The sequence below is a fragment of the Arvicola amphibius genome, chromosome 9, assembly GCF_903992535.2.
Source record: "Arvicola amphibius chromosome 9, mArvAmp1.2, whole genome shotgun sequence".
Lineage (NCBI taxonomy): Eukaryota > Metazoa > Chordata > Mammalia > Rodentia > Cricetidae > Arvicola > Arvicola amphibius.
Window position 1 is genome coordinate 115,290,111 of NC_052055.2, and position 25,169 is coordinate 115,315,279.

Here is a 25,169-nt window from a genome sequence, read left to right on the forward strand (position 1 = left end):
AAGCAGGAAAAGGAGGAGCCCTGCGCACGGCATTCTGGGAGCGCGTGGTATTCTGGGTATCCGGGGCCCGCCATTCCCTCGCTTCACGCCTTCGCTTTCTAACGTTTTTTCCAGAACCGAAAAGGAGCCTGCAGTTTCTTGGTGGGGAGAGGCGACTGACGGGTAAGAGGAGGGCGAGGCTCCCCTAGAGGGTTAGGGGCAGGAAGGGACCCTGCCGAGGAGCTCAGCGGGGCAGAGTGGAGGGGAAGAAGCCCAGGCCGATCCAAACAGTCTTGCTGGCGCTTGGAACTGTTAACTGATTTACGCATAGCCTGCGCGTTCTGAGCCTTTCCGAGTCACCGATTTTTTTTTACGTTGGAAGCAGCTATTTCTTACAAATGACCGCCTTTCCCTCTGGATCATCGTTTTCAACGTCCTTTGCATCCCTGCCTCCACTCTCGTCCCGGCGCTGGCCCTCTCATGCTCTCGACGCTGCTGCAGAAGTTATAACAGTTTGCTCTGCTGCAGAAGCTCTATGTTCGATCCACTTTGTAGATGCTGCTATTTTTTTTAAGCTTTTGGCTCTCGCCCTGCTGTATTTCGCCGCCGCTTTCGCCATAAAGTCCACGCTGCTCAGGTTGAGAGCCGTGCTTTCTCACCAAGAGAGACTGGCGTTTAAGCATCCTTATAGACAACGTGAACATAGGTGATGTGCTCAATCAGAATTATAGAAGCCGTGTGGATAGTCTCTGCCTTTTATTGAGATAAAGTCGAACGTTTGTCCTGATGGTCTCATGAGCATTTTCCTGTTTGTATCACTATTGTGGCGCCTTCATTCTTTGTCCCCACCTTAGTGAGGCGGCAAAGCCGAATTGGAAATCACAACCTCCGCTCCGCTAGTTTCTCTGGGTTTGGGTCTGTACTATAAGGCACTGTAGCTTTTGGCCAAATGTGGTTGCTGGGCACTTGGGATATTACTAGTGTGACTGGGGCCTTTTTTTTAAATTTACGTTTTGTTTGAATAACTGAATGGGAGCCAGTGATTATTTACACCTCGGGTCCATATCCTAGTTTGGTGACTATAAAGGGACACGTGTTTGGTAATAGAAAGGAACACTCTTCATTCCCACTAGCTTCCTCCGTCCAGCCAACCGTCCTTCCCCACCTCGCGTGCTGCGTGTGCTTGCCATGGTGGTGCCTTCCACAGGAAACACAGCTGACACATTTGCAGAGCTTGTGGGGTGCCAGTCCTTATGCTCTGAAAGGTAACTGTTGTCCCTCTTTCGCTATAGCACAGGAAGAATCCTGCCAAGATGTCTATCGGTGTGCCAATTAAAGTCTTGCACGAGGCTGAGGGCCACATTGTGACGTGTGAGACCAACACTGGAGAGGTCTATCGAGGGAAGCTCATTGAAGCAGAGGACAACATGAACTGCCAGGTACCTTGCTTTGCAGTGGGGTTGTGAAGGAACTGTGGCGTCTATCCTGGGGGATAAAAAGACATTTGGGAGTCTTGATGAGGTTGTTCTCATCCAACAGCTTACTGGATGCTTATTGTGTGCCGGACACTCTTGAAGTCTCCACAATTGTTTGTATGTCAATACAGACTCAGGCTTGGGGCAGAAAAGGCATGTGACAGCCTCATAACCGTATTAGCAGGTGGATCCCAGCATGTGGGAGGCTGAGGTCAAGGTGCTGTCTCTAAAGCAGCAAGTTTGATTTAACTGTTTCCTCCTGCTGGAAAGAAGTGGCGCTTCTTACAGGAGAGTCAGGCTCAAGGGCCAGTGTCCGTTTTCCATCACGATTCATAATTTACAGAGTCTAAAGCTTATTGTGTGTGCTTTTTTTTCTTGCAGAAAGTCTTATCTGATGTAACTGCCACGTTTTGGTGTGTGGGGTTTTGTTTGTTTTTCCTGCTAAGAGCTTGAGCTTCAGAATCAAATTGAGCCAAACCATCAATTGTTCTCTCTATAAAGTTAAGATGGAGTTATTTTGGGCTAATCTTGTGCTGCTGAATGCCAAGGACAATTCAATACCCAGGAGACTTATTGGGGAAGTGGCAATGAAGAATAACGGTGAGAGAGCAGGGGTACATAAGTAATTAGTTACTATTCTTGTTTCTTTGATCAAATACCTGGCAAAAGCAACTTAAGGAAGGATAGGATTTATATTGATTGAGGATACAGTCTGTCCCTGAGGAAGTCATGGTGGCAGGGATTTGAGAAGGCATCTGGTCACATTGACTCTGCCGATAGGAAACAGACAAGTCCCTATGCTTAGCCTGGTTTCCACTTTTTATTCACATTAAGTTGGATATCCTCACCTTAGCCTAATCTGAAAATCCACAGAGACGTTTCTTGTCCCTTCAGTAATTCTGAATCCACCAAGTTGATAGTATTAACCATCAAAGCTTTTCAGTCCAGGGAAAGGAAGGCCGATGGAGCAAAAAGAGCCTCAGACTGTAGCTTAATGTTGAGGAAGTTTCATCTACGTGAGAGGAATTTCAGGAGGCAGAGATGGATTAGCTCTGGTGTTTCTACTGTGGTCAGTCATTGGCAGCCTGTTGGGGGAGTACCTCAGAGGGAATGCAATCCGTGGTAGATCTACAGAATGTCAGCTGGAGGCTGTAGCTCCATATACTCCACCCAGCCTGTTGCCTTCTGAAGTAGGGGAAAGGTAATATCCAAGGCTGCTCCAGGTCTAATACCCATAGCTTGCAGTTGTTACAGAGATCAGATGACTTGTGTGTTTGCAGGGGCTGGCTCAGTGCTTTGTGTGTTATAACTCTTGGAATATATGGTGCCTGTTACTATATTCCATGTGGGGAAAAGAAAAGGTTTGAGGGTGAAGTTCTATTTAGGATCACACCTGTGAGAAGTTTAGTTTGGCTCACAGTTTCCAGAGGAAAAAAGTAACAGAAGCAGAAAGCTGAGCACTTATATTTTCAATAGAAAGCTCGAAGCAATGGAGTACTACACAGCAGGAAAAAAAACGACATCTTGAAATTTGCAGGCAAATGGATGGAGCTAGAAAACATCATTTTGAGTGAGGTAACCCAGACCCAGAAAGACAACTATCACATGTACTCACTCATAAGTGGTTTTAAAACATAAAACATAGGGGGCTGGAGAAATGGCTCAGTGGTTAAGAGCACTGACTGCTCTTCCAGAGGACCCGGATTCAATTCCCAGCACCCACATGGCAGCGCACAACTGTCTGAAAAATCCAGTTACAGGGGATCTGACACCTTCACACCAGTGCACATAAAATAAAGATAAATAAATCATAAAAAATTTTAAAAAACATAAAGCATAGAAAACCAGCCTACAAATCACAGTCCCAGAGAACCTAGTCAACAGCGGGACCCTAAGAGAGACATACATGGATCTAATCTACATGGGAAGTAGAAAAAGGCAAGATCTCCTGAGTAAATTGGGAGCATGGGGACCTTGGGAGAGGGTTGAAGGGGAAGAGAAAGGCAGGGAGGGGAGCAGAGAAAAATGTAGCGCTCAATAAAAATCAAAAAAAAAAAAGAAGAAGAAGAAAGCTCGAAGCAATAAGTGCAACCTGGAAGTGTTGGGGGGTGGTAATTGCAAAACCTGCCCCTAGTGACATTCTTCCTTCAGCAAGGCTGCATCCTCTAACCCCCCCCCCAAAAAAAAACCCAGCTCACCACCAACTGGGGGCCAAGCATGCAAACACCTGCAACTGGAGGATACTTTTCATTTAAACTACTGTGACTGTGCTGATTAGGTTTTTTTTTTTTTTGTCAATTTTTCACGAGCTAGAGTAGTCTTTCTTGGAAAGGGGAACCTCAATTATGAAAATGCCTCCATCAGATGATCCTATAGGCAAGTCTGGGGCATTTTCCTGATTAGTGATTGCATGGAAGGGCCCAGCCTATTATGGGCTATGCTACTCCTAGGCAGTTGTTTCTGGGAGATGTAAGGAAGGTAGCTGAAGACTGAGCATAGTGGTGCATGCCTTTAATCCCAACACTTGGAGGCAGGGGCAAGAGGACAATCAGGGCTACATAGAAGACTCATAACAGCAGCAACAACAATGCATGCATGCATCGTGTGTATAAAAGATAGCTGAGCATGAGCCAGTAAGCAGCATTCCTCCGTGGTCTCTGTTTCAGTGTCTGCCAGCTTCGGTCCCTTCCTTTTCCTTTTTCAGTGATGAACTGTGATCGGGATGTGGATGCCATGTTGTTTCTGGCTGGGGTGTTTATTACAGCAATAGAAAGCAAACTAAAACAAGAGTTGGGTGGTGTGTTGTGTGCCACTGTTTCCCCTCTGCTGGGAATGGAACCCACTGCTTCAGGCATGATAGGTTAAGTAATCTCCTGCTAATTCCCTTTTCCAGTTTGGGGTTTTGCTTTTGAGACAAGCTCTCTTTATATAAAGAGCCCAAGTTGACCTTAAACACTTGATCCTCCTGCCTCATCATCAGTTCTGTAATTACAGGCAGGAGCTACGCCACCCAACTGTCAAGACTCTTTGAAGTCCTGTACTGCTTGGTTGCCTTCCACAGGAATTTTCTGGGAGGTGTAGCCAACTTAGTGCTGTCAAGATCTTGACCTGTCTGCTTTTGGGAAGTGTCACTTTCATGGGTCCAGCCCTGTCAATTAAGACGTCTTTGTTTTAGGGCATCTAGTTTTGTGAGTGGAGTGAAAGATTTGGGTAGTGACTGTTAATGTCTTTGTTATGGTGCTTTATTTAAATAATTCCACTGAGGCATAGGGTCTCAGACAGCAACTGTAATAGGAATTTGTCTGACTAGATGACTGTGACATTCTCAGAAGTGCAGCCCACATGGTACAGTCACAGATCTTGGTATTATCAGGTTGCAACTTGGAAAGTATGTGTGTCTTGTGTGTGAGCTTTGTGTCTCCCTGGCCCTCTTATCCCCTCCAGTAATCAGTGATAACACAATGAATGCTCATTTTGATTTCCTTGTAGAGTCTGGTAAACATTGGCTGCAGTCTGAGGTTACTGGGATTAGGACTTCATGATGTTCCTAATTTTGCAGGAACACAATCTAGCCCATAATACTGCCCATATCCGACGCATGATGAGGGAACTTCATTAAGGTTGACCAGAGCCTGAGCACATTGCTGTGTAGAGCAAGCCCCAGCTGAACACTTCACTCGTGCATCTCTGGGATTGTGGTGACTCCTGCAGGTTCCCCTGCTGTCTCCTTCCTGGTCCACAGTCCTTTAGAAATGAGGACGTCCTCCAGACACCTTCTCTGCATACACAGCTGTAATCCAGCACTCAGGAAATCTGAGGCAGAGGAATCGCCACAAATTCAAGGCAAGCCTGGACTTTGTGACACCTTGTCTCAAAACAACGACACAAAACTGAACAGATTGGGAAGCTGCAAGGATTCTGTCATAACCACTTCCTTACCTCAGTGTATTGACATAGACTTCTTTAACTGTGTGTATTTAAATGAATATGGCTTAGAAAAATAATGTAATAGGATATTCTTTTTGCAGTGCTAGCACTAGAATCCAGCAAGTGTTCCCTCTACTTAGCTATGCCTGTACCTTTATATGGTAGCTTCGAAGTAAAGAAATGGGCCATGGTGCCGCCGAACTTAATTAGAAAACCAAGCGACTGGTACTTAGACTGTAAACCTGAATTCCTGTGCTTTTAATAAAGGTACATTCAGGCGTGAGATGCATGAGGTACAAATTTCTCTGGCATTCAGATATAGTATATCCTATTAAATGATATTCTTGGGTGCTGAAGAGATGGATCAGAGGTTGGGAACACTGGTTGCTCTTTAAGAAGACCTGGGTTCAATTCTCAGCACCCACATGGCAGTTCACTATCATCTGTCTGCTTCCAGTTCCAGGGGATCTAATGTCCTTCTGGCCTCTGAGGGCACCTGCACACTTGTGATGCACGTGCATGCATACACATTAAATGAGTAAACAAATCCTTTTGTTTTAATGATGTTCTTACCAACATCAATCACTATGTAAAAATCTGCCTCTTTTAGGCTCCTGAGAGCCTTGACACTTGCTAAGGAAGCATTGTACTACTGAGCCCCACATACAGAACTTGGTTGTTTTAGCATAGTTTGTACCATGTTTGTGTCATTCGAAAGTATGTAGAGGGAGGGAACTGATTCTGACCACCACATACATACCTGTGGCATGTAAACATGTGCACATATATACACAGATACATGCAATTTTTAAAGAAAAAAATAAACTCTAAAAGCTTTTTAAAATATTTTAAAATTTTATTTATATTAGTATACATTATTCTGCCTGCATGTATGCCTACAAGCCAGAAGAGGGCACCAGCTCTCACTACAGATGGTTGTGAGTCACAATGTGATTACTGGTAATTGAACTCAGGACCTCTGGAAGAACAGCCAGTGCTCTTAACCCCTGAGCCATCTCTCCAGCCCTAGAACTCTAAAAGCTTTAAGATGAAGCTTTGAGTCTCCTGAACACTAGTGCTCTGAAAGAGCCCAAAGTGCTGAGTCATCTCTCTGTCCTTTTTTTTGTTTGTTTTTGTGGGGTGGGGGTGGTTTTTTTTTTTCATCTCTTCAAACCCAAGGCTGTCCTTAAATTTATTGACTTTTCTATCTCCGCCTCCTGAAGAAGGACGCTTAAAAGAAATCCCACACTAGCGCAGAATTGAGAAACAGATGGTTGTTTATTTAGGGGTAGACTCACAAATCAGAATCCTCCGCTTGAACGGAGACCAGAAACCAAATCCAGCAGCCAGAAAGAGAGCAAAAAGAGCAGAAGCATGCTCTACTTTGGCTTATATGGCATAAGAGGCCACGCCCCAGTAGGTGGGTAACCACAAGCTGTAAGACTTCCTACAGCAGCCTTCCAGGGGTTTTATGATTATAAGTGTGTACCATCATGACCAGCTTTATAATTTTTACTGTATGATCTATTCTAAACTATATTCTAGGATGCTAATACCAAGGACAGTGTATAATTTTTCACAATGAAGTGTTGCTGTATTTTATTTATATATGTGTGTGTGTGTGTGTATAGTTTTTACAATGTGATAGTTGGATGTAATTGGCCCCCATAATCTTATAGGGAGTAGCCCTACTAAGAGGTATGGCTTTGTTGGAGTGAGTATGGCCTTGGTGGGGTAGGCTTTGAGGTATCCTATGGTCAGGATACCACCCAGTGTCTCAATTGACTTCCTGTTGCCTGCAAGTTGTAGGACTCTGAGCTACTTCTCCAGTCCACATGTTGCCTGCCTGCACCATGCCTCCCTGCCATGGTGAAAATTGAACTGAATCTCTGAAATTGAGTGAGCCACCCCAATTAAATGTTTTCCTTGTGGGGCTGGAGAGATGGCTCAGCAGTTAAGAGCACTGCTTCTCTTCCAGAGGACCTGGGTCCAATTCCCAGCACCCACATGGCAGCTCACAGCTGTCTGTACCTCCTGTTCCAGGGGATCTAACACCGTCACACAGACATAACATGCAGACAAAATACTCAGTGTATATACACTAAAAGTAAATTATTAAAGATGTTTTCCTTGTAAGATTTGCTGTGGTCATGGTGTATCTTTGCAGCACAGAAACCCTAAGACAATGTCAGTATTAATTTCCAGTTAAAAGTGAATATAGTCATAAAATGGATGAGGAAAGGTGTGTGTGTGTGTGTGTGTGTGTGTGTGTGGACATTTAACATACAAAAATAAGGAGCTTAGCAGGGCAGTGGTAGTGCACGCCTTTAATCCCAGGAGGCAGGTAGATCTCTGTGAGTCCTAGGCCAGCCGATCTATAAGAGCTAGGTTTCCAGACAGGCTCCAAAGCTACAGAGAAACTCTGTCTCGGAAACGACAACAACAAAAAATGACCTTATTGATAATGTGCTGATTATTCCTTATAGATCGCACTAATAACCCACCTTTGGAAAACAAGTTAGTCTGCTGAAGGGGTCTTCACTGTGCTGCTGGTTAGTATGTCTTCCTGGAAGTGACTCGGTCCAACTGTCAGTCTACAGCAGTTCTGCTGCCAGTTCAAATGATGGAGTTGTGTTGTCATGTGTCCCTTTCAGTGCCAATTTTAGTAGGGAAAACTCTGAAAACCAGTATTTCTGTTACTAGAGCTAAATTAATTATAATTAAATTCGCAATATAGCAGACTTTGAAAGTCATACTCACACCACAGACACCATCTCTACATCCCGAGTGCTGGGATTACAGGTGTGTGCTAATGTGCTGGGATTACAGGTGTGTGCTAACGTGCCTGTTTTGTTTTTCATTATCTATAGAATATTAGTTTCTATAATCAACTGTAGAAAAGACCTTATATAGGTAATTAAGTAATACAGTATGTTACTTTTACACAAATGGAGAAAAATTATGTTTAACATTTCTAGATCCATGTGGCTGTTAACACTTTAAACCGGGATACTTTTCCAAAGTTGACAGAGCAGCTAAAGTTTCTAAAAGTCAAATTTTATTCACTTTTGTTTATTTAAAAAAATAATACCAGTATGTTATAGAGGAACAGCTCTTCTCGGTCCTGTAGTTATCTGAACAAAATCACAGTGACACTCATCATGGCTGGCTTTGTGTGGTGCTAGGGTTTCACTCCTGCTAGGCAAGGTCTCAGCAGCTCATGTCGTTATTTTTTATTATTTTCTCGGACACTGAGGCGGGAGGACTATTTGAGGCTATCCAAAGCACCATAATGAGACTGAAGAGAAAATGATGAGCATGTGTTCAGTTTGTTATCATAATGTCAGTAAATATAATCTAAGAAGAGAATAATAGTCAAACCTCTTTCATCATACATCAAGAGATAAAATTCTTAGAAATTTGAGTGGGAAAATGCAATAGAGTAAGCAGGTTCTACAGAAGCTAAAATGCTGCTTTGGGGATCACAAGGACGCTGTTTGTTCTGTCTGCTTGGCTGTGACAAACGCCTCTAGATAAATGATCTGCATGGAATTGTTCTCTTAAAACATTATAGCCTACAAGAAACTTATACGGGATTAGGTCATCTTGAAAAAGCAAAACACTGCATGTAACTGATACCAGGAAAGTTGTATGGGTTTTTTTTTTTTTTTTTTTTTGGTGTTTTTCGAGACAGGGTTTCTCTGTGGCTTTAGAGCCTGTCCTGGAACTAGCTCTTGTAGACCAGGCTGGTCTCGAACTCACAGAGATCCGCCTGCCTCTGCCTCCCGAGTGCTGGGATTAAAGGCGTGCGCCACCATCGCCCGGCCTTTTTTTTTTTTTTTTTTTTTTTTTTTTTTTTTTTTTTTTGAGACAGTTTTGCTGTGTGGGCCAGGCCAGCCTGAAACTTGGAATCATCTTGCCTCAGTTTCCCAGTCACTGGGACCACAGGTAGATGGCACCATTTGTGGCTGTGCGATTAAGTTTGTAGATAAACATAAGCTCTTTAGCTTGAGGGGAAACAAGAAAAAGTTTAGGCTATATGAGCTATTTTTCAAGGAGTTGTGGTTTTTTTTGTACTCCTTTGCTCTGTAACATTTTTGTGTATTTCCCTAAGATAGAGGAGGTTTGAAGCACTCTCATGTGTAGTAAACATTGGTGGCAATTGAATGAATATCCAACGTGGGTGTATTCTTTTAGCATGTTTACAGTTTGACAGTTGTGGCCCATACAGAAAAGAAGGACCCACCTCTGAGACTCAATGTCCCCTGTTCTTTCAAAATGGGTCACGCCGGACAGTGGTGGCGCACACCTTTAATCCCAGCACTCGGGAGGCAAAGGCAGGTGAATCTCTCTGAGTTCAAGGCCAACCTGTTCTACAGAACAAGTTCCAGGACAGCCAGGAAGAGAAACCTTGCCTTGAAAAGATAACAACGAAAAAAGTGGGCACTGATGCAAGAAAGTATCCCCACATGCTGAGAAAGAAGTCAGTTGTTCAGCAATGGTAGTTGGGTGCTCCCTCATTTAGCTCAGTTCTGATGCTGCAGGGACTGTCACTGGTTGAGGTCTCAGTCCTCAAGACTGTCCTCTCCTTAGACACCAGTGAAAGCCCCAGTTTGTTTTAATTAAACTGTGCTTCTGATTGACCGGGAATAAGTCGGTGTTCCTACTATACTCTCCTTAGGTCTCATCATCCTTTGTTTAAGCAGCTCACAGAATTCAGGGAAGTGCATTTACAGGTTTCTTGTAGAGGGTAGGACAGAGGATACAGATGTGTCAAGCAAGGCCTGGGGCAGGGACTCACTTTTCAGTGCTTCTTCACGATGCGCCACCCTCTGAAAACTTGCCTTGTTCAGCTCTCTGGAAGTTCTCCAAAGCACGTCCCTTCGGGCTTTATGGAAGCTTAATTGAATAGGCAGAACTGACTACCCATGGATTGCCATGTAAAAGAATGATTTGGACGACAACAGCAAAGGAGTATGAACTCATGCTAATGGGCTAAGTACGTAGACAGGGCTTCTGTGTCCTCAGTGTTTCCCTCAGTACCAGGGATGGAACCCAGGCAGGGCCTTGCACGTGGTAGGCAGATGATATACTACTGACTCTAGCCCAGGCATAACTCTTTCTACAAATGAAGGTCATGGGAAGTTACTTTACAGACAACTCCAGAGCAGAAAGACAGACCGGAATTAGAGTTCCCTACCAACTGAGGAAAGAGGAAATTCAGCTTTTGGTGACTGTCCCTAACAAAGGATTTATGAGGCCAGAACCATGGGCAAGTATTACACACTCCCGCATTGCTTCACAAGCCTTCATCATGTTCTCTCCGTCCTGGTCCGCAGATGGCATTTCACTTGAACATCTAGTCTGTGTTATTTACTGTGGCTCTTTAGGAAAATCATAAACTCTTAAGTTCCTGCCTGACTTTCAGTAAAACACAAGTGTTGTGCCTGGAAAATGGCTCAGGAGTTAAGAGCACTTGTTCTTCCAGAGGACCCATGTTGGGTTCCTATCAGTGGGGTGATCTTAGCCTCATTGCCCCTGGCTTTGTAGTTACCCACACAATATGCTTGAATAAAATAAATCGGTTTAAGTATTTTTAAATGTAATTAGTAATAAACCTGTTGCTTAAAAGATGATGCTTTTGGCTTAATGCAAACACGGGCCCTCCTGGGACTGTGCTACCATTTGTTCATCAGCAGGACAGGAACGCATTTAGAGCGAGTAAGAGTATTCGGTGTTAGAGTATTTGTTGGTGACATTGAGAGCCCCTCATAGGACATTAGTAGAAGTACCTAGTTTTATGTCTTTTTGGATATGTGTGACAGTCTCATGGAGATTCTCAAGGCACAGTGGGGAGGTGCTTGAGGAGGGAGGGAGATTAGGCTTAGCAATCGTACATACCCCAAATAGACATCCTAACTCAGATTAGGTGAACATTATTGGGTTTGTTGTGTCCTAGGTGACTGAGATAACATTTAGACATACTTTGCTTGTTTAATTTGGTTTTTTAACAGTTCCAGGAAGGTAGTCTGTCACATTTTCAGGTAGGGAATGGAACATGAGGCCAGTGTGACTTTGTGTGGGGAAGGATAGGGGTGAGTACAGGTGTGGGCCTTCGGGGACAGATCTGCCTCTGACAGGTTGGTTCTGTCTCCCATAGGTCTCGTGGTATGAAGTCAGTTATCTGGGGGTCATTGTCATTTGCTTGCCTGTCTGTATTCATGCTCAGGAGATGTTGACTTTGTTGTATTGTATTCCTTAGTAGGGGAGGGAGGGAAGTGGGGCTCAGAAATTTCTAAAGATGTGCTCAGGGTTACACCTCTGCAAGATGGCAAAGCTAGATTTCACTGGAGATCATCAGGCCACTTCGGTATCTTCTATAGAGTCACAAGTATGTCTGGAATTGAAGTTAGTGGAATCCAGGTTCTCTGATTGTGTGAGCCAACCATAACTACTTTGTGGTAGCAGAGGCTCAAGTGTGTCCAGGAAAACTGGCAAGGGACTTAGGAACGTGAGAATTTTAAGGAAATGGCGGTAGGAAGCCTGCTCCTGATTGGTGGGAAACTGGGGGCCCTCTTGGCCTTGAATGTAGAACAAGAACAGTGGTTTGAAATCCTAGAAACCATTCCTGTTGCTCAGATAAAGCAGGGACAGCCTCAGTATTGATGTGTTTTGGTTTTGGTTTTCACTGTTGGTATTCCAGCAGAGACCACCTGGCCATTTAGAAAGAGCAGGAGAGTGTAAGACATTTAGAGAAGACAGAGTCCTGGGGGATGGTGCAGTTGAAGATGAGCATTTAGCAAATTAACCTAGTCTTAGACAGATTTTTTTTCTCATTTGTGGTTCCTAAATTTTGTATTCACATAGAATTGTGAGTACATGAGAAATGAAAGAAGTGACGTTTTGGAGGGGGGCCAGGGCAGGGAGAAGAGGCAGAGAAAGAAAGGAGGGAACGGGTAGGGAGGTGTGCTCAGTGTGCAGTCGAGAAGTTTTAAAAAGAAGTCTGGGAGATGGCACATCTTTTGCATTCTAGTAAAGTGTAGTTCTTTTCTGCTCAGAGCAATTGGGCAGTTGTGAACGTGGCACCTGTTGAATTTGGTGCTGGCAGGTTTGTGTCACTTTCCTTTTCCCTTGGTCCCCATGACTGGATTCATAGCGACTCCTCCTTCCCATTCTTCATACACCTCTCATGCTGACACATGGGTCCTCCCAAAGTACTGCATAGCTGTTAGCCATTCTCCGTCCACAAACCCGAGTGGTCTCCCGACTCTGATGTGTCCTCAGTGCGTGCGATGTGCTGCTTCAGCCCTGCATGCTTTGAGTCTTCCTCTGCTGTGCAGGTGCTGTGGCTTGGTGGAGCACCCGGGCGGTGCTGCTGCCGCCTTCCTTCTCGAGCTCCTCGCTCCCAGTCTTCATCTGCCTCCTAATATCTACTAAGAGAATTAAATCTGGTGCATACTGTGAAGGTACCTTTCCGGCTGCAGTGCCAGCAGGTCCATGAGAGGCTGCAGTTTGGCATGAAGTTAGAAAGACTGTCACTGTCACTCACAGCCTACCCGGGAAGCAGTGCAAGCTGGGCTGCGTCTGAGCTCAGTGGTTCAAGCCTGGTGTCTCCTGCATATTGGCTGTTTGACATGGTTTTGTTTGGCTGTAATCTGTAAAATTGGGAGAACTCATAACTTGACGTTCTGTGAATACCACAGTCCCTGGTGCACAGGGAAGTGCCAGCCATTGATGTGCTGTTTCACAGCTTTGTCTGGCTTTTTTTTTTTTTTAGATTTATTTATTCTAGTTTATATGTGTGGGTATTTTGCTTTTGCCTGTGTGTGTGTGTGTGTGTGTGTGTGTGTGTGTGTGTGTGTGTGTGTGTGTGTGTACAAGTGCGTACCACATATGTGTCTGGTACCATGGGTCCCCTGCACCCTGCACCTGGAATAACAGACAGTGTGAGCTGCCATGTGAATGCGGGGAATTGAACCCAGGTCCTCTTACAGGAGCACGCAGTACTCTTAACTGCTGAGCCATTTCTCCAGCCCCTTGTCTGACTTTTTTTTTATATGTATACAATATTCTGTCTCCATGTATGCCCACATGGCAGAAGAGGGCACCAGATCTCATTACAGATGGTTGTGAAGCCACCATGTGGTTGCTGGGAATTGAACTCATGACTTCTGGAAGAGCAGCCAGTGCTCTTAACCACTGAGCCATCTCTCCAGCCTCCCTTGTCTGACTTTTTTATGCTGGTGTCAGGCTTTTGTGTTTCTAAACTTACTCCAATTAAAGCTCCTTGGCTTTGTGTGCTTCAGTGCTGTGACCTTTACAACTAAGCTGGTGATTCCCTTCCAGATGTCTAACATCACAGTCACCTACAGAGATGGCCGAGTGGCACAGCTGGAACAAGTATACATCCGTGGCAGCAAGATCCGATTTCTGATATTGCCTGACATGCTGAAAAATGCACCAATGTTAAAGAGCATGAAAAATAAGAACCAAGGCTCCGGAGCTGGCCGAGGGAAAGCTGCTATCCTGAAGGCCCAAGGTAGGTGCTTCTGGGATTGGCTGCAGAATCCTTACCCTGTTTCTTTTAGGGAAAAACCCTACCGGGGACAGGGGTGAATGTAACTGCACTGCTCTCCACACATGACGTTATACCCCATCCTGTCCTACTCCCAGGCTTGAGAAATCCTTGGTAATGGGAGCCTTCCCCCATTATCTTTCTTGCCTTACTTGATCCTATCACAGAGTTAGTAAAATCCCTAATTTCTCCTTAGGGAAAAAAAAATACAGATTCCTTCACACTTATCCCAGCACTCAAGAGACTGGGGTGAAAAGGCCATCCTGAGCTATATAGCAAGACCCTGAAGAGGCAGGCAGAGAGAGCCCTGTCTTAAGTGAAATAGTCCTATAGTGAAGGTCCTTCCTTTTCAGGAATTCTATCCAGGAGGGGCTAGGCAGCTTGCTCTGGTCTAGTGAGGATGGGGAGTGACACCTGAAACAGTACCGTTGCATTCCTAGAGTTGTATGTGATATATCCCACACCCCTCAACTACCCAAGATAGAAAGGGGAACAACAAACCAGAGTTCCACTCAAGTCTGTCTTGATGAACCAGTGAGCTCTTGGGGTTGTTTAGTAGTACAGCTGGCCTTGCAGCTTCACTGGGAACCCAAGTTCAACATGGGTGATAGTTCCTGAAAGCTGCTTCCCTGGAGTTTCTCTCTTCCATCTACTTTCTTTGCGGTTCTCACCTCCCAAAGAGTGTGCAGCTAGGACAGGATCACTCACAGTGTTAGCCTCATAGCCACAACAACAGATTGATGGTTTTGTTTTCTGAGACAGGGTTTCTCTGTGTAGCTTGGCTGTCCTGTAGACCAGGCTGGCCTTGAACTCACAGAGAACCTGCCTCTGCCTCCTGAGTGCTGGGATTAAAGGCGTGTACTTCCACTGCCTGACTCTTTTTGTTACTTTTTGAAATCGCGTGAATTAGCTTATTTGTGGGGTAGGGGACGGTGTGGTGTTGAGCGGACAACTGGTCAGAGTCGGTTCCCCCTCCACCGTGGGCTTTAGACTTGACATTAAATCCCTCCTGTGACACATACCAACAGTGAACCACACTGTCCCCCAGTGACTGCTAAGCTGCTCTTGGAGGCTAGCCTAATTATGGTTTATATTTGGGTTCCTGAAAAGTTCTGCCACATTATTAGGTACAAAAGCATAGTCCTAAGGAAATACATTGGTGTTGGGAAAAGATTTGATGTATAAAAGGCCTTGGGTCCTCAGTGTATTTTACATGTTTTATATCTGAGGTAGCGTCTGTGTTTAAAGATAGAATGGTTTGGGGTTTGGGTTTGTTTTAAGAATTCTAAAAAAGCTGATAAGAAAATCTTGGGACCAGTGATGGCTTGAGGATAAAGGTGGTTGTCATGTAAGCCTGACAGAAGTTGTCCTCTGACCTCTACAAGCACAAAATACACACAGAGATGAATAAATACAAAAGAGTGAGAGAGAAGTTTTTTTCCTTTGCCGCCAGGAGGGCTGCTCTTACTGTTACAGTGACGCTAGCTGTCCCATCTTTGCCAGTCAAATGTTGTCACCCAGGCAGCGAGCTTCTCAACCCTGCTGACAGTTGCTCTAGGCACCTGTGCTTTTCCCAGCCCTGGCTCTGGTCCCTATCAGCAGGTGTGTAGGTTCCCATCAGACTCCTGGGCACTTTGGGTTCCAGAGTGGGAGTCCTGTGCATTTTTATGGATAGTGTTAGTTTGTTTTTGTTATTAAGCATTTCTTCATGCAGAAAAACTCAATAATAAAACCCCTTACCCGGTATTAACAGATGCTAGCACTTAAGTATATGTGTTTAAGAGTTTCAAAAGCAAATTGAGAGCCAGGGTATATAGCTCAGTGGGTAAAGAGCTTGCCATACAGTATGACTACCTGAGTTCAGTCCATGCATGGCGACACCTGCTTGTAACCCCAGCACTGACAAGACCAAGGTGGATCCCTGGGCATTCTAGCCAGCCAGTCTAGCCTACATGTCAAGCTCGAGGCCAGTGAGAGCCTTTGCCTCAAGAAACAAAGTAGTGGGTAGTACGTGAAGAATACTTGAGGTTTTCCTGTCTTTTTCTGTGTTCGTACACACGGGTATATGTCCCTTCCCTTCCAAAGCGAATCGAATGCACCTGTAATGGAGGTGTCCCGCCCCCCCTCCCCACCCCCCGTGGGCCAGCCCTGAGAGTGTGTCTTTTCTACTGTACGTAAACTACTGTCAGCACTACCTACCACCCTGCTACCAGGTGTCAGTGCCAACGTCCACTCCTCTTCCTCCCCCGCCCCCATGACTGGTAATGATTAGGGTAATGTTGGTTCAGGTGCCCTTTGCAGTCCCTCCCAGAGCTGACGCCAGGCTCTGCCATGTCGTGAGCATTCCCAACCACTCTGATCTCTCTCTTTCCTTTCAGTGGCTGCAAGAGGAAGAGGACGTGGAATGGGGCGTGGAAACATCTTCCAGAAGCGAAGATAACTTTCTCAGTTGAAGAGAACATTGTCCTTAACTCTGTTAGGTTATTGGGGGGGTTACATGTGCATAATGTCATAGGTTTTCTTTTGATATTTCTCTTTGTACCGAGAAAACTGTTAAGCTTAATAAAATTGGTTTCTTTGTGGTTTGTTTCTGTGAGGGTTGTTTTGTCTTTTAAGGAAATAAGAACTCTCTGTTCGATCTGTAGTTTGCATTGGCAGCAGGTTAAAATCTGGACACCCTCGGACACGCGCTGGGACAATGCACAGGTACTTTTCAAATGGACAGTTATTGATAAGAACTGTTTGAGGCCAGTTCCCATTTGAGCCAAGAAAAGGCTAACCCAGTCGATCCCGTAACTGTTTTCTTTGGCACGGGCACTCCGTGTGGCACTTTACTCTTTGTGAACCGCCATCAACCTGACCTGTGTAGATGTCTCACACCCTAGCCCCGCAGCGTTTGAGGACAGTCTTCTGATACTAAAAATAATCTGGAGGCTCCTGGGGACCCCTGACTGTGGCTGTTCTACTGGCTCCACACAGTGTAGTTAGCATCTTGGGATTGATTAGCACATTAATTATTAACATGACGAGGATAACAAGGGAGGATAAGATATGCAAAGTGAGTATTTGACAGAACGCGGGTTGGGAAAACAGCCTGAATCATTCAACTATTGGGAAGAAAGTGTTGCCAGGGGACTCATCTGGATGGAGTCTATACAAAAACTCAGGAGGAAGGGTCAGTTTTTGTTTCTTTTTCTTTGTTCACTTCTTACATTTGTAGTACTTTTTGAGATCCTGTGCCTAAGATTTTTAATCTATGTATGTTGGCCGTATTTCTTTACCACACAGCTGCAGCCAACCACCTTAACAATTTTCATTTTCATTTAGTTCAATGTCAGCTTTAATAATTGATTGTATTAATTGAATAATGTATTGATGAACATAGTCACTAGCTGTTTATGTGGTGAAATAGTAATATCCTTACACGCCAGCAGCAGTGCCTTCTACCCTCAGAATAAGGGTTGCAAAATAGGTGGGAGTGGGTGGGGGGGACAGTTGAGATGGGTTCTCTCTATGTAGTCTTTCTGGCTAGGTTGTCCTGCTTGTCATGTAGACCAAGTGGCCTCAGATTGAGAGATGCACTCCATCTGCTTCCGGAGTGCCATGACTGAACGTCTGCGCCACCATGCCCAGCTAAAAGCAAACCTAGAATTCGCCCTAGCCATTACGTCTGTAGAACTCCATGGAGGCTGCAGACGGCCAGAGTGAGTCTGCATTTCTAACAGGATCCCTACTTGGTGTTGGAAACCACTTCTTTGAGGTTGTGCCAGCACTTGAGAGGCCGAGGGCTTGCTACTTAGTTCCAGGCCAGCCTGGGTTAGATACCCTTCCCAAAATTTTTTTAAAGGTATATTAAAAGTTAGAAATATTGTGGGGTTTTTTATATGCTTAATTATTGTTAAGGTTGCATGCCAACACTTGTGGAAGTTAGGACAACTCTTAGGAGTTGATTCTTCTACCCTCCTGGGAATCAAACTTGGGGTATCGGGGTTTACCTTGAGAACAGGAAGCAATTCTGTCTCTTTTTTTTTCTGATTTAACTCACAACTGATTTCTCTCAAATGTGTATCTGCTTATTCCTTGCTGTCCCAGTTTTCTACACTGTCTTGGATTCCTGGTAATTCTGCTACTGCCATATTTGTTGTTAGTTCGTGATTGCTTACAGTTTTACCGTGAGCCATGGACTAGATTACTAAAGGACTTTCCCTAGGAGTAATAATATCCTCGCCAATACTTATCTTGGTTTAAGTTTCTATTTCTAACTCAAAGAGTTATCTGCTATCAGTTTATCTGTCCAGTCTGAACTGGTTTGCCTTAATGGTGTTGTCCCAGGTTCTTGCTATACCCTTTCTTAGCTTAGCTCCTCTTTTCTGTATAGGTTCTTCCTCTTGGTTTATTATTTTGTACTTTGGGGGCTACTTATGTGAAGTTGGAGCCAATTTATTTATATATATATATTTTTTCTTTTAATTAAAAGTTTCCACCTCCCGCCCTCCACCCCCACTACCTCTCCAGGCCAAAGAGCATTCAGGGTTCCCTACCCTATGGGAAGTCCAAGGTCGTCCTCCCCGCTCCCCCCATGTCCAGGAAGGTGAGCATCCAAACAGACAAGGCTCCCACTGGAGCCAATTTTTCATCATATTGAATGACTGTTCCAAGAAGGTATGAGCAAGCATCTACCCATTCCACGTAGGGAACCAACAACAGACCAAAGTTCAGATAGTAGAGTTCAACTTGGTGAGCCAGTGGATTTTATTAGGGATATTTACAGGAATAGAGGTGAAGGGTTTCTTACAGGAGCAGAAAATGACAGGTGCACCACCAGAGCTCACCCCAGCATGGGTGCCAGCTCATAAACCCTGGAGTGCACTGCATACCTGTAGGCGGCTCACCTGGGCTGGCCGGAGGCTCCCCTAGGCAGCTCAGCTTAGACAAGTATGGCAGAGGTCCTTTCTGCTTTTATGTGCTTAGGGAGGATGAAGCATGGTGAATCCCTTTCAGGGATTTCCTGAATCCCCTTAGGTTGTTCAGTTCCTGAGCTTCAGGAACTTCCTGCAGGATGGAGGGTTCTGTTTCCCTTTCAAATACCCCATGTCTTGAGCTTCCAAGTAAAAAGAATGTTTTTATCTCTGAGGACATCACTATACAACACTTCAGGATTTTGAAGGCATTGATGTTTGGTAATTTTGCAGGTGTTCTGAAGTGTCCCCATGTACATGCCTTGACTAGTGTGCACGTATTGTGCAAGCCCTGATGAACTCGGAGTGGAACCTGCCCTTTTCTGGGAAACCTTTCTTGCTTTATTTGTTAATCTGCAAGCCTGTGACAGTCCAGGGGCAACTTGGATTCTGGGAGGGTCAAACGGGGTGTTTGGGCTTGGCAGCAAGCACCTTTGCCACTGAATCATCTAGCAGCTCATTTGTCAGTCTTCAGGAAAAATGATTACTGCAAGTTTGTTTTCTGAATGTTCTGAAGTGTTGGTTTGAGGGCGATGGTTCCCTGTCTTCTCTTTGGAGATACTAATGTGTCTGATGCTTTTATCTCATCATGTAAGTTTTTCTACCCTTTTGGGTTTGGGAGTCCCTTGTTAGAGATTTTAGCTTGCCTGACAAGCATTAGTAATCTGTGGGGTTATTAACAATTACTAATATGTATGTATATATATATATATATATATATATATATATGTTACGTGTGTGTGTGTGTGTGTGTGGTAGTAGTGGGAAAAAGATTATCTGTAGGGTGGTCTGGCTGAGTGCTAGGAATTGAATACAGATCCTTACATGTGCTAAGGAAGTGCTCTGCCATTGAGACACTGCCTCCCTGCAGTGTCTTACGGCTTTCTTGGGATAGACAAATTTGCTAGGGAACATGGTCAGGTTTAGACCAGATGTGGTGGCACATGCCTTTAATTGCACCTGAAAGACAGAGGCAGGCAAATCGCTCTGAGCCTGAGGTCAGCCTGGTCTGTGTATGGCATTCCAGGCCAGCCAGGGATAAATAGTGACACCCTGTCTCAAAAAAATAAAAATAAGTGGGTTTTTTTTGTTTTGTTTTTAAAGAATGAAAGATGACACCATAAAGCAGTAACTCATCCTCTCAAAAGGCCAACATGTAGACAGAGACTGTTCGTTCATTTCCCAGACACGAATAATCACACAAACTATTACAACACTGTTTGGCCAATAGCTTATGCATATTTTTAATTCTTACATCTTAACCCATTTCTATTAATCTGTGAATCACCCTGAGGCTATGGTAAAGGTTCTGGCCATCACATGACAGAGGAAACGCTACAGTGAGCTGGAAAGTCTTGCTCTAGATCTCATGCTGTCTGATGGCATGCTTGGCTTGTGAGTTGTTGAAGGCCCGTGGTCTAGCAATACATTCTGGAAGATTTTACCTGATTTTACCTGTGTGTGGAGGCCACACACAGAGGTGGGTGGTAGGTGGCTATTAAGTAGACAAAAGATAAAGATAGGTAACTTGGTTCTGGATCTGACAAATTCTGAATCTCCAGTCAATCAGTCTTGAATCATTTAACAGGTAGGGGATTTTTCTGGAAAAGTCAGCTCGTCTGGAGACGCACCAAGGTGGAGTTAAGAAGCAAAGGGGACAAGGGGAGAGTATGGCTCAGGGCCTCCATGGTGTTTTCTGCTTCTGCGTGAGACAAGTTTAATCTCAGTGGGCTCTGGCTAGCAGGACTAGTCTGAAACTCTCAAGTTATTGGCCCTGGGCTTTATGTACACGTGAGATAAAGGGGGGACAGGGGTCTAGGACTGACTGGTTCGTGTATGAAAAACACACTGGCAGGCACAGTGTTTTGCAATCATTAGGGAGCTGCTGATCCTGAGAGCAACACTCTCAAGAACCCAAAATATCAAAAGCATACATTCATAGAATGGAAAAAAAAAAAGAGGTCACAGGGAAAACTAAAACACAGTCAGGGTTCTTTGTGACAGCCTCAGTTATTGAGGAGGATAACCATGTCCACAGGCAAGGAAATGTTTTTTAAAAAGCCAGTCTTACTAGTTTTATTTTTCATTATTGAGTGGAGGTGGAGGTGTAGCCATGGGGTACATGTGGAGGTCAGAGGACAACTCTCAGGGGTCAAACTCAGGCCATCGGGTTTGTGTCCTCTTACCCATTGAGCTGTCGCAAACCCACCCCAGCTGACATTTAACATTCAATATTGTCAATAAAAGTTTTTTTTTAGTTTACTGTTTCCCATTTTTAAAAGATTTTTTTGTTTTGTTTTGGGATTTTTTTTTTTTTTTTTTGGTTTTTTGAGACTGTTTTTGTCCTGGAACTTGCTTTGTAGACCAGGCTGGCTCGAACTCACAGAGATCATCTGCCTGTCTACCTCCCAAGTAATTGGATTAAAGGCGTGTGCTACCACCACCCAGCTTAAAAGGTACTCACATGAAATCACAATATATTATATTCAAATATGTAAATTTTGTTGTTTTGTTGTTGTTTATTATGGAGTTTATTTTCTCAGGATTTTTTTTAGGTTTATATATTTTATGTGTATGAGTGTTTTTCTTCAATGTATGTAGGTGCACTGTGTGCATGCTCGGTGTCATGGAAGTCAAACAAGGGCATCCGATCTCCTAGAGTCGGAGTCAGGGATGGTGCTGAAGAGCAGCAAGTGCCAATAACTGCCAAGCCGTCTCTCCAGCCCCAATTTGGGTGTAGTGTCTTTGTACTAAAGTTAACACTTAAATTTGAGTTGAATTGTAAGGACAATAATGTCTGGTGACATGATGTGACTTTTGAGTGGCACCACTATGGTTGTTCTTCCAAACGTCCTTTCATAAAAGCAACAACAGAGTCCTTAGAATGCTTCACAGAGTTGGGAAAATGACTTTGTAGGTGAAAATGCTTACTTCACACAAATGAAGCCCTGAGTTCAGATGCCCAGCACGTTGTAAAAAGCTAGGCATGGCCATGTAAGTCTCTGACACCATATTGTAGGGGCAGACAGGGATTTGCTGGCACAAGCCTAGCACCAGGTTCAGTGAGAGACTTTATCTCAAGGAAATTAAAGCAGAGAGCCATAAGTAAAGAACACCTACACATGTGTACATATCACCCCCCCCACACACACACACAAAGACAGTGTTATGGACAGTATGTATGCAAGAAAGTTAATATACTATTTCATCCTTTTTGAAGTAAAAGGTTACACTATTACATGTAGTTTACGTGTATAAGTAACACCTTGAAATTAAATTATTTAACATCTGACTGATTTCAGTAACTGAAAAATAAAGAGGGTGTTACATTTGAAAGACAAACAAAACAGACTAATTATCAGTGCCCAGGAAGGTCTTGTCTCATAAGTGAGGAACAATCAGCCTGGACAAGCACTGCTGTGGACCTGCCAAACAAGTCATAAAAACAAGACTTGAAAATTTCAAACTGTTTTTCCAAGCCAATTAAGTATATCCTAGAGCTGGGTGTGGTGATATGTGCCTGCAGCATCAAGATGAGCTATAGGCCATACTGGTTCCAGAATAATTGCCAGGTCTGCTTGAGCTGGAATGAGGCTCTAGCTCAAAACCAAACAATTTCAAAAATGTGAATAGCAGAATAAGGCTAAGAGGATGTTATAAGAATATAAAACTAACCAGCATCTTGGCATCCACTCAAATATTGGTAGGCATGCAGAAGACAGGAACGTAAAATCAATGAGTAATCAAAAGATGTCCGAGCTGATACGGATGTTCCATTAGCGAGAATGGCATTAATAGAATTGTTACAACTGCATTCCATATATTCAAATAGTTAAATAGAGGAGTCGGAGAGATGGCTCGGCAGTATGAGTGCGTATGCACTTGTAGAGGACCCAGGTTCAGGTTCCAGCACACGGCGTCTCCTAACCATAAGTAACTCCAGTTCCAGGGAATCGAGCACCCTCTTCTGGTCTTCAGAAACACTGTGCATATGGTACACAATATTTATACACATAAAATAAATGTAAATAAATACTAAGTAGAAAGTTCTAAAGGAAGGTGGTTGAAGAGGAGGAGGAGAGATAAAGCCCCAAATTGAATTTCTGGGTGTGTTTAACAGCAGATAACTCACTTCACAGGAAATAAAAGATAAAATAAAAAATAAAAGACTTGGCTGCTCAGACCTGTAATCCCATTTATGCAGGTAGCTAATACAGGGAGTTCAAAAGTTCTAAGACTGACTTAGTAATAGCATTTTGTCTCCAAGAAGTCAGAGTCAGGTATGGTGTAGCGGTTCATGCTTGTAATCCCGGACCTTGGAAGATGAGGCAGAAGGAGCAGGAGACCAAGGCCATCCTCCAGTACACAGTGATTTCAAGACCAATCTAGGTTACATAAGACCCGCATCTCAGAAATGGAGAGAAACAAAGGTCTGGGGATATACTTCAATGGCAGATGTTGTAATTAAAAAAAAAAAAGTGCCACGTGCAAGAAAGACACCATGCAACAGAGCTCAGGTGGAGAGGTTTTTTTACTGGGGAAAAGTGAATGAGAAGAGGGGAGAGGAGAGACCAGCCTCTGGAGACAGGAGCAGCAGAGACAGAGAGACAGGCAGAGAAGCAGAAAGAGAGAGGGCGAGACAGGAAGTGGTTTAAAAGGGAACGTAGTGAATGTGCACAGGAGGTGCTCTTAGTGGCTGCAGCTGAGGATGTAGCCTGTCAGGACCCCAAAGGCAGGCCAGTACAGATGCCTGAGAACTAACAGTAGAGGCTTGCCTAGCATGCATGGAGCCCTACGTTCAACCTCCAATGCAGGCAAGGAAGATTATGAATTAGAGGCCTGTGGTGGTTTGAATGAGAATAACCCCATAGGCTCATAGCTCTACACTTGTCCTCACTGGCGGAACTTGTTTGGGAAGGAAAAGACTCGCTCAGTCCCCAGTGTTCTCACCTTGCTTCATGGTTGTGAATCAGGATGTGAGCATTCCTGGCCATTGCTTCCTATCACGGAATCTGAAAGCCAGATTAAACGCTTCTTATAAGTTGCCTTGGGCATGTGTTTTATCACAGCAATAGCAAAGTAACGAAGAAAAGACACAACTAAAGCTATCCAAAAATTAAATGTAGAGAAAAAAAGCTGGAAAAAGAGTGAGCTGTGGGATACTTCAAGTGACCCAAAGGAGAAACTGAACACTTAAAGGGAGAACAAAAAAATTAGTTAAAAAATGGCCATATTTTTTTTCAAACTTGATATAAAACTAAACCCATAGATCTAACAAGTTAAATGAACTCCGAGCAGAAGAACACGAGGAAAAGGCACTTCATAACTCAGAACAAGTGGTGAAAAGGAAAATCTGTAAAAGTAGCCTGGAAATAAAAGTTAAAGGTCCAAGGACCAAGATAAGGATGGCAGCTTCCTCATCTGAAACATAAGCAAGAAGATAGTGTTCTTCGTAATTAAAGGACAAATTGTAGGGCCAGCAAGAGGGCTCAGTGTGACAACCTAAGTTAATTCCCAGGACCCACGCTGGAAGAGAGAACCAACACTTCAGTGATTGTCTTCTCATCTCCACACAAGCACCGTGGCATGTGCACTCACTAAGAAGGCTGAGGCAGGAGGATTGTAACTTCGAGTCCCAGGCCTAGCCTGGGCTACACCAGAAGATACTGCCTCAAGAAAGATGGGGAAAAGTGTTTGCCTGCAAACCTGAAGCCTCAGTGTGCTCCCTGGAAACCATGAATGCATACACATGCATGCAGATACACACGTACACAGACACATGTACACACGTGTGCACGCTAGCATCATCATCATTTTTTAAGTGTATTTATCATTAGCCTTTTGGCAGGATCGCATTCTGTATCCCAGGTTGGCCTAGAATTTATGATGAAGCGTAGGCTGGCCTCGAAGTTGCAGTGCTAGGATTACAGGCACACCGCCTTGCCCGGCTCAGGAATAAACTATATATAAAATGTAAACAGAGAAGTAAGAGCTGGGGTGTGATGGCACACACCTTGATCCCAGTACTCAGGAGGCAGGGGCAGGCAGATCTCCGAATTCGAGGCCAGTCTTGTCTACAAAGTGAGTTCTAGAACAACTAGGGCTCTTACACAGAAAAACCCTGTCTCTGCGGGGTGGTAAGAAAATTAAAAAGTGAGCCCCTCCTCCAGCCCGCCTCTATCTGGTAGGGACATGGCCTCTTGGTGCCAACCTGGGTCCCCATAGTACTTCCCTGCTGCCCCAGCAGCCTTTCCT

The 25,169-nt window shown here is 44.3% G+C and overlaps 1 protein-coding gene across 1 annotated transcript; it reads left to right on the plus strand.

The window, feature by feature from the left end:
• Positions 1-5: 5 nt before the first annotated feature.
• On the plus strand, positions 6-16,541 carry Snrpd3 (small nuclear ribonucleoprotein D3 polypeptide). The gene is made up of 4 exons (XM_038341671.2): positions 6-162; positions 1,272-1,418; positions 13,728-13,920; positions 16,335-16,541. The coding sequence occupies exons 2-4, from the start codon at positions 1,293-1,295 to the stop codon at positions 16,394-16,396; spliced, it is 381 nt and encodes a 126-aa protein (XP_038197599.1). The 5' UTR covers positions 6-162; positions 1,272-1,292; the 3' UTR covers positions 16,397-16,541.
• The last annotated feature ends 8,628 nt before the right edge of the window (positions 16,542-25,169 follow it).

Bases quoted from the DNA above. Each gene is read 5' to 3' on its own strand.
- Snrpd3 (XM_038341671.2), top strand. From the start codon at position 1,293: ATGTCTATCGGTGTGCCAATTAAAGTCTTGCACGAGGCTGAGGGCCAC. The intron at 1,419-13,727 runs GTACCTTGCTTT...ATTCCCTTCCAG, and splicing joins AGGACAACATGAACTGCCAG to ATGTCTAACATCACAGTCAC. The intron at 13,921-16,334 runs GTAGGTGCTTCT...CTTTCCTTTCAG, and splicing joins TGCTATCCTGAAGGCCCAAG to TGGCTGCAAGAGGAAGAGGA.